This window comes from Diabrotica undecimpunctata, chromosome 7 (assembly GCF_040954645.1).
Source record: "Diabrotica undecimpunctata isolate CICGRU chromosome 7, icDiaUnde3, whole genome shotgun sequence".
In the NCBI taxonomy this organism is placed as follows: Eukaryota; Metazoa; Arthropoda; class Insecta; order Coleoptera; family Chrysomelidae; genus Diabrotica; species Diabrotica undecimpunctata.
In genome coordinates, this window is record NC_092809.1 from 70,595,262 (window position 1) to 70,608,715 (window position 13,454).

Here is a 13,454-nt window from a genome sequence, read left to right on the forward strand (position 1 = left end):
ATTTTACTAAAAACGACACTACATCTTTTAAGATTTTTCTTTCGATTAAACAGTTTTGCTTTTATTCATCTGTTTACGTTTTGTATAATAATATTTAATATACAAGGTGATTCAAAACGCGTACTTAAAAAATTTTCAATTATCTTAAATAGGTCACCCTATACATTATCACAAAATTTGTTTCTTTTGATTTATCGTTATTATTCGGATTTGTCTCATGATGTGAACATGAATATCAAGATTGCTATATTTATTGGTTTTAACATCCTTGTCGTTGCCTGTACAACGACAAGGATATATGGTTTCTCCAAAGTATTAATTCTTTTATATTAGATCATTAAAAAATTCTACTGCTTTATTTGTTCCTTGAGATATTGAAAACATATATTTCCTCTTGAAATAGTACTTTAATAAACTTAACACAAAATAGAGATCTTATATTATAGTCAATAGAGATACCTTATATTGGAAAATATATAATTTTAACTTACATGCTGTGGGAAATGCAATAGGGTTATTATAATAATTAAAAATCAGTATACTGCTCTTCCCAGGTAGGTTATGGAAAATCTTAGTGGCTCGTCTTAGTGGACGTCGTCGCTTCCTTAATAATTATTTTTCTACATATATCTCATTGCTCGCTAGCTGTTAAATTCTCATCTATTGTGTTTTCATTTTCAAGGCAATTTTAATACCTTTCTACTGTACGGGACTCTTTCAAGAGTTTTAAATTATAGTGAGTGCTTTTCTTGTCCTTTTCTCTTTTTGGGTTTGAAATTCTTGCTCATATTTTTGCGCCTACCAAGAACTGGTCTGAATCTATATTAGCCCCACGATAAGTACGTACATACATTAAGTTAGAGAAATGTCTGGTTTATTTTTTATGTTTAGATTACGTTATTTAAAAAGAAATAATTTGTAATTAAAATTTACGTATTTTTAGAACTTGAAGAAACATTAGCCATTGTCATGTCATTTATGATTGCTGGAGGAGAGGCAACTACGTCAACTACCTTCTACGTACTGTACGAATTGGCTATTAACCAACATCTACAAGATAAAGCCAGAAATGAAGTAATAAACAATATTAAAGAATACAAAGGAATTACTTTTGAAGGAACTCAAAATACTCCATACTTGGAACTGTGTATTAATGGTAACTATTTTAGTTTTAGCAATTACTTTAGCAAAAACTACTAGAATGCATCCCAATTACATCCTCCTAGTAACAAGATATTATTGATAATGTTTTCAATAATTTATGCCCTTCTACTTTTATGGCTTCGATTTCTATACCTTCCTCACCTCATAGATTTTTGTTTTTCATGTCGACAAGGACTTATCTCCGACAATATTATTGTCATATTTCTCATTTTTTTGATGAGACTCTTTATAAAAGATCCACTGTCTCTAGTATTTCTTCTGTAATTGTTACAGTTTTCCTCTTCGGTTTACTATTTTGCAAGTTATCTTTATACCATTATCTATTTTGTCTATGGGTGCTTTTGAACATTTATTCTCTTTTATTATGTATGCTGTACAATTTTATTATACAGTGTGTCAATTAAAACTTACAATGGGCTATGTCTAACGAACAATGTTTGAAACCGTTTCTAGGATAGTAAGGGGAACTAAATTGACATAAAGGAGAACTCGCCCCTATCAACCCCCTACCCACCCACCCCACTCACCATAACCAATAAAGTTTAAATCGCAAACCCCTACTTGTGGTACATCAATGAAAAGACTATGAAATACGCTATCCAATGGTATAAATAATAATTATACAGGATGAAGCAATAATTGTGAAACTTCTGCCCGTCTATTATTTTTAATGATAAGTGTCCGTCTTATTTTTTTTTTGTTAAATAAAAACTTAATTTGTCGTTTTTGCAAAACAAGTTGAAAACATGTTTTTTGGGTCCTGTCAGATTCAATAATTTTTGGTTTATTTGAGAATTTTTAATGTCATTAGTTTTCATCATTTGTAGGATCGGTACTATCATTCAGCTGTAGTTGTTACGGTGGTTTACAGTATACTTGAGCATATGGAGATCATCTTCATATTTGCCTCCCAGAACCAGTGTTATTTACGAACAGCTCAAATATTTCATGAAAGGCATCCGGACAAAAATGTAAGTGACGTTTACGTCCGCCATTTAGTCGAAAACTTTAGAGAAACGGGATCAGTGCAAAATAAAAAAGGGATGCCCCAAGATTACTGAATGAATCATACCAAATTGAGGTCCTTGGAAATTTTGCAATAGAGCCTACTGCATTAACACGTCAAGTATCTGCAATGACAGGAATTTCACATGAGTCGGTTAGAAAGGTGTTGAACTTACATAAATTTCACCAGTACAAAACACAAATTCTTTAAGAACTAGGCCATGATGATCCAGACAGACGATTAGAGTTTTGTGAACTCATGACTGAAAGAATTCGCGTTGAACCGAGAATGTTAAAAAATATTTCTTTTACTGATGAATGCACTTTTATGCTGAATGGTAATAAAAATAAACAAAACTGTCTCTACTGGAGTGATGCGAACCCGCATTGATTCAGAGGTCACACTCAATATCCTGAAAAACTGAATGTTTGGACAGAAATATTAGGCGATACTATAGTTGGCTCTTTGTTCATACCAGGCAATTTATGTGGCGACATTTATCACTATATGCTGGAAAACACCATCATACCTGTAATTATGCATGAATTGGAGAACCAAACCGACGATGAAGGCAACCTAGCTCTAGACGAAGATTTGCTGCACTTCCAACAAGATGGAGCAACTCCTCACTATGCAGTTCCAGTTAGGCACTGGTTAGATACTAATTATCCGAACAAATGGATTGAAAGAAAAGGTCCTATTGAATGGCCACCGAGGCCACCTGACTTTTTTCTATGGGGTTACCTCAAGTCAGTTGTTTATAAAACTCAACCTGCATCACTTGTGGAATTGCGAGAAAGAATTACGCAAGCATGTCGAGCTATTACTAGAACAACATTTGCCAAAGTTCGTGCAGAATTTGAAAATAGGCTGTATTATTGTTTACAAAACAACGGAACACACTTTGCACATTTACTTAACATTTACTTAATTGACATTTTTAACAAATTTGTAGTCCAACAAAAATCTCATTAATTTTCCATTTAGCCAACTTTTCACAATTATTGTTTCACCCTGTATAATTATTATTTATACCATTGGATAGAATTTTTAATAGTTTTTTGAATGATGTATCACAAGTAGGGGATTGCAATTTAAACTTTTTTGGTTGTGGTGGGTGGGGCCTAGGGGGTTGATGGGGGTGAGTTCTCTTTCATGTCATTTTAGTTCCCTCTTATTATCCTAGAAATGGTATTAAGCATTTTTTGATATCAACTTTTGTTCGTGAGATATAGCCCATTGTAAGTTTTAAAATTGACACACTGTATGTTCTTACGTCATTTGTAAAGATCTTTGAAATATCTTTATTTAATATTCTCTAAAGTTTTTGCCGTATTTGTCTGTTAGTTTTTTTTTTTCACTATTCCATTAATTTCTTTGTGTCCTTACTTAAATTTTCTTCTTTTCTAGTCTTTTAAGGACCCAATTTATTTTTAACATCTTTGAATTATGCCACAGTACATTCATTAAGATTTCTAAGTTTACAATACAGTTTTGCGTATACTGTACCTCCTTTAAGATTTTTTAGAATAGACTAGAAATATGATCTATTGTCACTGAAAATTGTACAATTTTCTTAACAAAGCATGAACAAATTTTATGAAAGTCAGAAAAATAACAATAACAATTGAAAATTTACTAAAATTGCATAAATCGTCAATATCACAAAAAAAATGATAATAAAATATACAATTCATTGAAAAATTTAAAGAAATTGCATAATAAAACCTTACCAACTATACTAAATTCACTTAACAGAGAAGTAGGTGTCAACAAATACATGCACAGAACACGTGAAACCTGATGTTTATATAATCGTACAGGATTGTATTAAGATTCTAGCAGTCTATAACATCTGAATTTGAAATGAATCAATTTATAATTTTTAGGATTACTGTTAAAATAATAGTAATCAATGATTAATCTTCCAGAGAAGTATACTTATTAGTATAATATTAGTTTTTGAAAACTGTCATTCACACATCATTAGTTAATTGTGGTATTAATCAAAAGGCAAAAAATAGAAAGTTGTTTTTATACATTTTAATTTTAATATTTGAAAATAAGTAATAATATCATCGTTAATGATATAAAAAGAGACCTCTTCTTATGTAAAAGTTAGGGAAAATACTTATACATATATTATTGGGTAGATAGACTTATACATTTAACATTACATTAACATTAATAAATAAAATTTATTTAGTCGATGTTTCGATTTCGATTTAACATTTATTTGTGTCAGCAGAAACGAATGTATATTTAGAAGGATTGTGACGTCACTATTTTTGACTTTGATGCCGGTTATGTCGAAGATGGTTCGAGATATCAAAATGCCGTTTTCAGATTTTGATTCAGGAGACAAAACTATATATGAATCCATCGATAGATCATTCCCAAGTAGTGCATAGGCCGACAACGCACAAAACGAATATACTTTGCGGATGTAAAAACGAAAGGTTTTCTTTGAAAATGATGAAAAAAACTTTTTACTATTACATATAAGTAATATCGAATTACGAAAACTAAGTACTGGAAAACTACATAGGTACAATAAGTAAAATACAATTATTGCAGTTATAGTTATAGTTACAGTTTTTCATTTTTAAAATATTCTATTTTGTTTATGTAATTTCGAATAATTCAGTATTTTTTATTTATCATTGCTACTCATTTCCACCTCAAAATCTAGATCCACCTTCAACCGGATGGGGACCTTCTTCAAGAGCCACAACCTCTCTTCTCTCTCGGTATAAAAGTAAGAATGCTGCGATGCTACTTCTTCTCTGTTCTTTTTTATGGTGTTGAATCATGGACCTTGAACGAAGATATGTGCAGAAAATTGGAAGCATTTGAGATGTGGCTATATCAAAGAATACTTAAAATCCCGTGGACTGACAGGGTTTATTATAATTGAATCTACTCTGGCTTCTACTAAATTACCTAACTCCCACATTTTTGGTTCTACCTTTTGGGTAACATGCTGTACACAATTTTTCCATTCTTGCGGAGTTATGGTGGATAGAGCTTCATGAAATAAATTTTTCATGTCAGCAAACTTAAAAGATGTATTTTTAGCTGCTACATAATTTTTTATATCTGCCCATATCAGTTCTATGGAATTCAATTCACAAGTGATATGGTGGCAATCTTAAAACAATTTTATTTTGACTTTTCGCCATTTCGTCGATGATGTATTTATCATAGTGTTTTTTATATTGATTAACAAGTACTAAAAGTTGCACTTTGAGAAGTGAGTCGTCAAAGGGGATGCTTTTTAGATGTAGCCATTCTTGGATATCCGCTTTTCTAGAAGACGTGGTGGGGATCTTTTCAGATTTTCTGGAATGATACGACGCATTGTCCATTACAATCACAGAATTTGCTTCCAACTTGAGTAACGTTTTTTCAAACCAACTCTCAAAACCTTTTCCATCCATTTCCTCATGGTAATCTCCACTTTTCTTTGATTCAAAACTCCATAGAGCGTCAGGAACAAATCCGTCTTCACTGCCTATGTGACAAATAATCAGTAGCTTTCCTTTACCTAAAAATTCAAATATTATTTATCCATTTCAATGTTCATAAAAAAATATTACCTGATTAATTTTTTAGACCTGTCGGGAGTCCATCTAAAAATGCTTGATGAGGTGACTGACTTACCAATCCATGTTTTTGATTTAGTATGTCCGGCGTTAATCCAAGTCTCATCTAAATAATATATTTTACGATTGTCATTCCTATGATGTTTTATCTGCCTTAAAAATTCTCTTCTTCAGATTACAAGTTCATCTCTGTCCGCAAGTTTGAAATCAGGTAGATTGGGGTCGTCGTTGACCTACCTTGTCAAAATCATCTACAGATTCGAGTTTGCCTTTACGAGTGGTAAATTTTTTTGGTGCAACTAATGTGTGTGTAGTTTTATATTCTCTGATAACTTTAAACACAGAACTATCCGATACTCCAACTTTATCAGCTACTCTTTTCTCAAGAACGGACAATATTAACGCCGGATTTTCTTGTAACTCGTGCTTATACACCTTTACAATTATTTCTTTAACGTCTATGCTTAAATGGCCTTTTTTCGATCTCTTTTTGGGGGAAGTTAAAGGTATGTTTACGAGTTCATCGGAAGAATCCGTGTCCGACATATTAATTTGTTTTAGTGACTGTATACAAAAACCTGCAAAGTATTATTTACAGGCTAATATTCTAATAAAATAATAGATAATAGATAGATAATAGATAATTGAACAAATATATTAAAAAGGTCAATACTCACAATCTAATATTTATTTTCAAGGTATTACAAAAGCGACCGATTTCAAGGCTTACAATATTTGCCTCATCCTCAGGCATAGCAAAGAGTTTAAAGATGAAAAATCACATATTATGCACTATGATGTCCTTGTTTTTTTGTTGTTTTTGTCACAGGTTCTTACAAGGTAAAGACCTAAAGGTCTTTACCTTGTAAGACCTTTTATTTACATACATATATAATGATCAACATATCACCTCACTACAATGATAGTGTCATAAGGAAAATATGTAGACAGACAGTACCCTGGATGTAAGCGGAAAACTTATTATTGGCGATATCTATATTATTGTTTTTTAACAAAACAAACTCTTTGCTGGGCCTGAGGATGAGGCAAATATTGTAACCCTCGAAACCGATCGCTTCTGTAACACTTCGAAAGTAAATATTAGATTGTGAGTATTGACCGTTTTAATATATCTGTTCAATTATGGACTCACACTTGCAACCCTTTTATCATCATAATAGATAATTATTATAATAGAGTCAAAATAATATTAAATTTACTTACTTAAGTTGATAGAAAACAGCAAACACCTTAAAAATTTTCACAGTTCTAAGTTTATTTAAATAACACTATAATTATAAACCAACACTATAATTTATACCTACACACAGATACATAGAGCTATTAAAAGTAAAAATTGTATTTATAATAATTAAATTCAACAGACATAAATGTGATTCGTATGGATTACTGAATACATATCTGTTAAAACTGCAAATTAAGCGTCTTTGTTTAGAGGTGTAGATTGTCGTTACTTATGAGTTTCTACTTGTTACTTTTGATACGCTTTTGTATATAATCAGTTACAGTATAAGTGATTTTGTAACAATTAGATACCTCTTCAGCATCTCTAGAAATTGCGAATGAATTGATCACGCGTTCTTGGTGTTTATATTCTACTTTTTTGTTAGGCCAACGAACTTTAATAAGTTTAAGTTGCTGCATGTGATACCTAAGTATATATCAAAATACTTTAGTTACTTGTACCTAAACGTACTGTAATTTCTTAATTGTTCGTTAAGAAACTCTTCCACTGAATAATATGGTCTTTCAAATAGATAGGCTTTTGTCAATTTGCGGAACTTAAGGAAACAAGTTGTAGATTTAAGTTGCAAATGGAGATGGCTGTATAATTTTTTGCCGAATATAATATATATTTCTTCACTAACTCAGTGGATGGGATCAGTAAATATCTGGCTCTTATTAAGAGCTCATTTATAGAATAATGCTACTGTCTTATCCACGTTAAAAGAGATTAAATTAGAGTCTTACCAGGTTTTTATTTTAAGTAGATCAGAAGTTATAGTTGCATGAACAGTTGCACTATTAGAGCTCCTCCAGGTGATGTGGTATCATCAACAAAAAGAAAAATGTTTCTATCGATTTTTACGTTAGTGATGTCATTTATAAAGATAAGGAAAAGTAGAGGACACAGTTCTAAAACTTGTGGTACTCCACATACAATGCTTTTGTGACTAAAGTCAATAACATTTGCTCTAACTAGTTGTTTTCTATTCCATAAGTAAGATTGTAACCAATTCAAAGAAATACCTTGAATTCCGTAGACATTTAGTTGTTTTATCAAAATGTCGTCAATTACACAATCAAAACCTTTGCCAAAAAACAGTAGCAGTGTGAAGATTATTGTTTAGTGCTTGATGGACCTCATGTAGTACAGGAAACATATCATAACTGGTTCATTTATTAGATAAAAAGCCGAACTGACTTTGTGATCAAATGTTGTTTTCAACGAGAAAGGACATAAGTCAAGCTTTTATAAGTCTCTCAATAATTTTGGATAGTACCGATAGTAAGGCAGTAAGTCTATAGTTGCAGACATTCAATTTTTGACTACCCTTATGAAAAGGAATAATAATGGCTGTCTTTAAAAAAATATACCTTTTTCAAAGGAATCATTAATTAGTGAGACCAGGACTTCCAACATATTTTTTGGAAGATTTGCTTTTGATACTACTGATTGTTTGGATTAGTTTAAATATGTCAACTGGTCTTATAAAGAATGAATTCGAGACCTTTTTTGAATTGGAGAAAAAATAGGAAATAGGATCTTGTTATGGCAAAATAGTTGATGTTATATTTTTACTCACATTAACGAATAATTCATTTAGATTTTTAGGGTTTGGAAGAGAAAATGTTTGAGCTGTGTTTTATTTAGTTTCAGTTAGTTTTATTTCGAAGATCTATTATTATGGACCAAGTTTCCCTTGCAACATTTTTAGAGGTTCCCAGACGATTTTGATAGTACATTTTTTTAGCTGTTTTGATAAGTTTTAGGTAGGTTCCTCTGTACTTGGAGATATATTCAGTGACATAGACGTTGGTAGTAAATTTCTTGATGTACAGTAGTGAACACATATTCTTGTATGCCTTGGAAAAATCACTGAAATTATAGTCCACGTCCACAGAGAGAAAGTGCCACCCAGAAGTCAAGCACAAATTTTGGAATTTACGAAAGTTCTGACTGGAAAAATCCTACCTAAACGTTGGGTTTTCAAGGATGGTTTGTTAAGAGTGTTAAACTTGGTATATACTGCTTCATGATCAGATAGTCCTGCATTAATAATTGAAAAGCGTACGTCAAGGGATGAGAAATCTGAGACAATATAATCAATTATGGTAGATGTTTGGGGAAAGAAAGAAAAGTGACTGGGGCAAGAAAGAGAAGTGATGTGTACGATTGAAAGGAGAAAGTTAGAACATCTCGCACACATAATGAGAAACGGCACTAAATACAGATAACTGAAAATAATCCTTGAAGGCAAAGTAATCGGAATGCGACGAATTGGGAGAAGAAGATTATCATGGTTAAAAAACCTGAGGGAATGGTTCTCCACAACAACAACTAATCTAAAGCATCAGGTAATAAAATAGTTATAGCCAGAATGTCGCCAATATTCGAAACGAATAGGCACCAAAAGAAGAAAATGGTAGATCTAGTTTTAGTAATGCTTGTAGGAGAATTAACGTGTCGTTTCACCGACTTTAACGACGTTTTAACATCTTTTTGAAGTGGTAACAGGTTTCTACGGTGGATCCATGTCTGTTTTTGTGTTTTAACAGTATCTACCTTTGTTTGTTCATTTTTTATATTTTTTGCTACTTTTATCCAAACCAATCTATGGTCGCTAAAAATTGTAAATTTATATAAAATTTTGGGTAATATTATTTTATCTGTTGTGTAGTCTATTTTATTTTTGACAGCCGCCTTAGGATACCCCAGGTCTCAGGTGTCTAACAGTGATATTGTTTGTTTTTAAATGTGTTGTAGTTGTTCTTACTATTTCCTAATGAGTCTTTATAACTTTTTTTCCCTTTAAATTTCATGAAATTTATATTAAATTTATAACACAACTTGTTTCTATTTCAGAAGCACTTCGAAAATATGCAGCCATTCCACATATATGTAGAAAAGCATCCTCTGAATATAAGTTTAGAGGCACAGATTTGGTCATTGAAGAAGGAACACGTATTTATATTCCCATATATGGCCTTCAAATGGACGATAAATATTTTCCTCAGCCAAAAAAATATGATCCAGAACGTCTTCAAAATTACAATTGGAGTCAAGATGGCAAATTAGTATTTACTCCATTTGGAGCTGGACCTAAACGTTGTCTAGGTAAGAGCGATTAGAGCAGTCTAGTCGACTGGTATTTTAGATAGTCGTCAATTATTTAGTTGTAAATCTCCAAGAATTTGTCATAAATCACGACTTAGTCAACGCAACTAATGAAGAACTCCACTAATAACTAGACAAGAATTTGCATTCTATAGCCTTTTACATTTGACCAAAGACAAAAATGTCCCAGGAAGTAAAAATGTTATCCAAATTTTGTTACAATTATTATAGATATTCAGTAACGGAGAAACTCTGTTTCTATAATCTTTCATATCTGCATTTAGTTGTTAATCTTTTTATTTCTTCTTCGTCCAATTAGAATGCCTATTGTTTTTCTCATAATCTTTCGATCGACATTCTTTTCGCATCGCTTGAATATCATAAACCATATGCTCTAATAGCAGCTCCAATCAATTGTTCAACCTCGTTCAACCTGTTCAACCACACTCCATTTGAACGTTATCTACAGATTTTTTTTTCAGTACTGTTTTTTTTTTCGACACCAAGATCTTGTCTTGTTCTGCTTTAATTATAATTTACGTTTAGCATGCGCACAACACTATTTTATATACTTCGTTTTTTGGGAATACTCTAACAGTCTTATACCCATATTCCTCTCCTCCTCAGTATGTTATTCTACGAAAAGATATGGTGACGTCATGATTTTTGATTGACTATGATTGACCGTTCAACTTTATTTTATGCTTTGTGAGATGCTTCCAGCTTCTAGCTTCTAGAACTCCTTATCATTACTTGAGCCCCTATATTATTAGCTTGCTGCCTCCATTGGTTGCTATCCTCTGGCGTATGGACTGCTTCATGTAAGAATTTTTTCACCAGAGTCTTCATTTCATCTGCTTATCGTGTTGGAGATATTTCTCTTTGTCTTAGGCCTTCTACCTTTCCTTCTTCTATCAAAAGTTCCATGGTTCGCGTTCCTCTAGTTATGTGGCCGATTGAATTAGGTATGCTCGGTTTACTATTTTTAGTAACCTGTCCTTTATATGAAGCTCTTCCAGTACTGACAGGTTGGTTATATGTTGTATCCAGGACACGCATAGAATTCTTCTATAGACCCACATTTCGGAGGCTTCGATCTTACTCCTATCGACTTTTTGAGAATCTGTGTTTCAGCTGCATATGTAGCAATGGGGAAAATAAGGGCGTTGACAACCTGAGCTTAGTATTTCTGATGTTTAAGTTATTGTTCTGTAATTACTACATTCTGTTGGGGTTCCTTGTTCATACCCTGAAATGAACACGGATTTACATCAATCTGATGACCATTTTTCTTTATTCCATATCTCTTCACATATTGTGTTAATAACATTGGTCCCATCTTTTCTCATGCCTTTTCTTGTTTTAGTTGTTATTTGGTTTTCTCCGCCTAATTTTCCGAGTTTCAGCCTTTTTATAGACATCTATTGCTAGTCATAATCCTCTTTTTAATTTCCGAAAGACAAGAAGGAAAAATTACTTTATTTTTAATTCCTTTTTTCACTATAATTAGATTTGTGTTAAAATGTTTAGATTTTGTTTTATTCTAGGTGACCGTTTTGCACTTACCGCAATGAAAGTAGCGCTAATGCAAATTCTTTCGAAGTACCGCGTAGATAGATTAGAAGATACACCTGATGAGCTCGAATTTGAAACAAGGTCTATTTTGATGAAACCAAAATCTGGAAATTTTCTGAAAATACGAGCTTTATAGTAAAATAGATTTAACAACTAAATTTTTAGTTTGCTAAATGATATAATTAACATTCTTGATTTCTAATATAATTAACATTAAAAGAAAAGGAGATCAGATAACTTTTTAAAATGTTGTAATTGTTGACAGTACATCAACTAATTTAATAAAAAATATGCTTCTTATGCTAATAGACTTCTGCTAGTATCTTTAATTGTCCCTCTATACATATCCCCTATGTTAATTACCCCAGAAAACCAAAGTAGCAAGAGTTCGAGTTGGGTTTGCCACCTGGAGGATGGGCAGATTCAGGATGGGGTACATCCAAAACCTTTATTGGTTGGTTTAAAAAATTTATCTTGCTCAGGAGTTGTATTGCTTTTCTCCTCACTATTCGCACCGTCTTCAGCCTTTAAATGTTTCACTGATAGTGAAAGGAAGTGCGAAGGTGGTTAAGATCAAATTATGGAGAGGTAGTGGCTTTATTTCAGATTGCATCTTTGTCTGGAGCTGCATTTATTAATGCAACTATAATAAAAACAGAACTAAGCGACTTCAGGAAAACAGAAATATAGCCTCTAGATGTTAATGCTTTTAATGAAGACGATTTCCTTGCATCTGTAACAACAGATATTCAAATAGAAGATAATTTCAAGACCAGTAATGCTAATTATTTGTCAATGACAAATGAAGTAGCTGAGGAGGAACAAATTAGTAAAAATGATGCCACTTTTGAACTCACCGGAACAAACTCTAAAACAGCAGCACATATCCATTCTTCCTCAGTGTTCATGGGTGCCAGATACTATTCCAAATACTTCAGTTACAAGTAACATAACGTCATTTCCGACTGTTTGTTCTTCACATGTTCTACCGATACCGAAAGTGGAACAGGATAAGAAAAGACCAAGAATACGAAGAGAAGTCATTCTGACTTCATTGTCATACTTGTTGAAAAGACCCAATGGAGAAACAAAAGCTAAGGCGGCTAAAAAAGTAGAGCGGGTAAAAAGAAAAGTCAGCTTCAAGAAAGACGGAAGTAAAGCTAATAGAGAGAAGGTAGTTAAAAAGAAGGTGTTGTTAAATAAAGGTCTGAAAGACAAGAAAAGAGACTTTGATTCAAGTTACACTGAAGATGATGATTATACTGCAGTGTTTTTACTACCAAGACTTTTCTTGAACTTCCCATGAAGGATGGGTAGCATGCTCATCGTGCTACAGTTGAGCACATAATTCTTGTGCAGATTTAGATAGCGAGGATGAGATGATACTTATATGGGGCGGAATGGAAAAAAGTGAACTACTTTGCATATCAAGTAAAAGTGACAACTATCTTGCTTTTTCTTTTTTTCTATTTATTGTTTTTTTAGAATAATTGATTAATTTCTGTTTGTTTTCACTTTCAATAAAAACTTGTGACAAGCCAAGGCATAAAATTAGACGTGCCATTCCACTTCGTGTTCCAATACTTGGAAAACCTTATTTCTAATGTCTAATATCCGAATCTTCTTTTAAAACCGTCTACCTATTCTTCGCCTCTTTTGGTATTGTCCCTATAAAGTTCCCCGTGATGACTGTTATATCATGTTTCTTCGTTGACTTCATTACTGTATCTAGATTTTTGAAAAA

General features: G+C 32.4%; 1 protein-coding gene across 1 annotated transcript in view; it reads left to right on the forward strand.

Annotated features, from left to right (window-relative positions):
• LOC140445468 (cytochrome P450 6j1-like) overlaps positions 1-12,020 on the forward strand; it is a 43,067-nt gene extending 31,047 nt beyond the window's left edge. Inside the window, exons 4-6 of the mRNA XM_072537500.1 lie at positions 944-1,156; positions 9,884-10,135; positions 11,683-12,020. Of these exons, the coding sequence (XP_072393601.1) occupies positions 944-1,156; positions 9,884-10,135; positions 11,683-11,846 (629 nt within the window). The 3' untranslated portion in view covers positions 11,847-12,020. The remainder of the gene's footprint in view (positions 1-943; positions 1,157-9,883; positions 10,136-11,682) is intronic.
• The last annotated feature ends 1,434 nt before the right edge of the window (positions 12,021-13,454 follow it).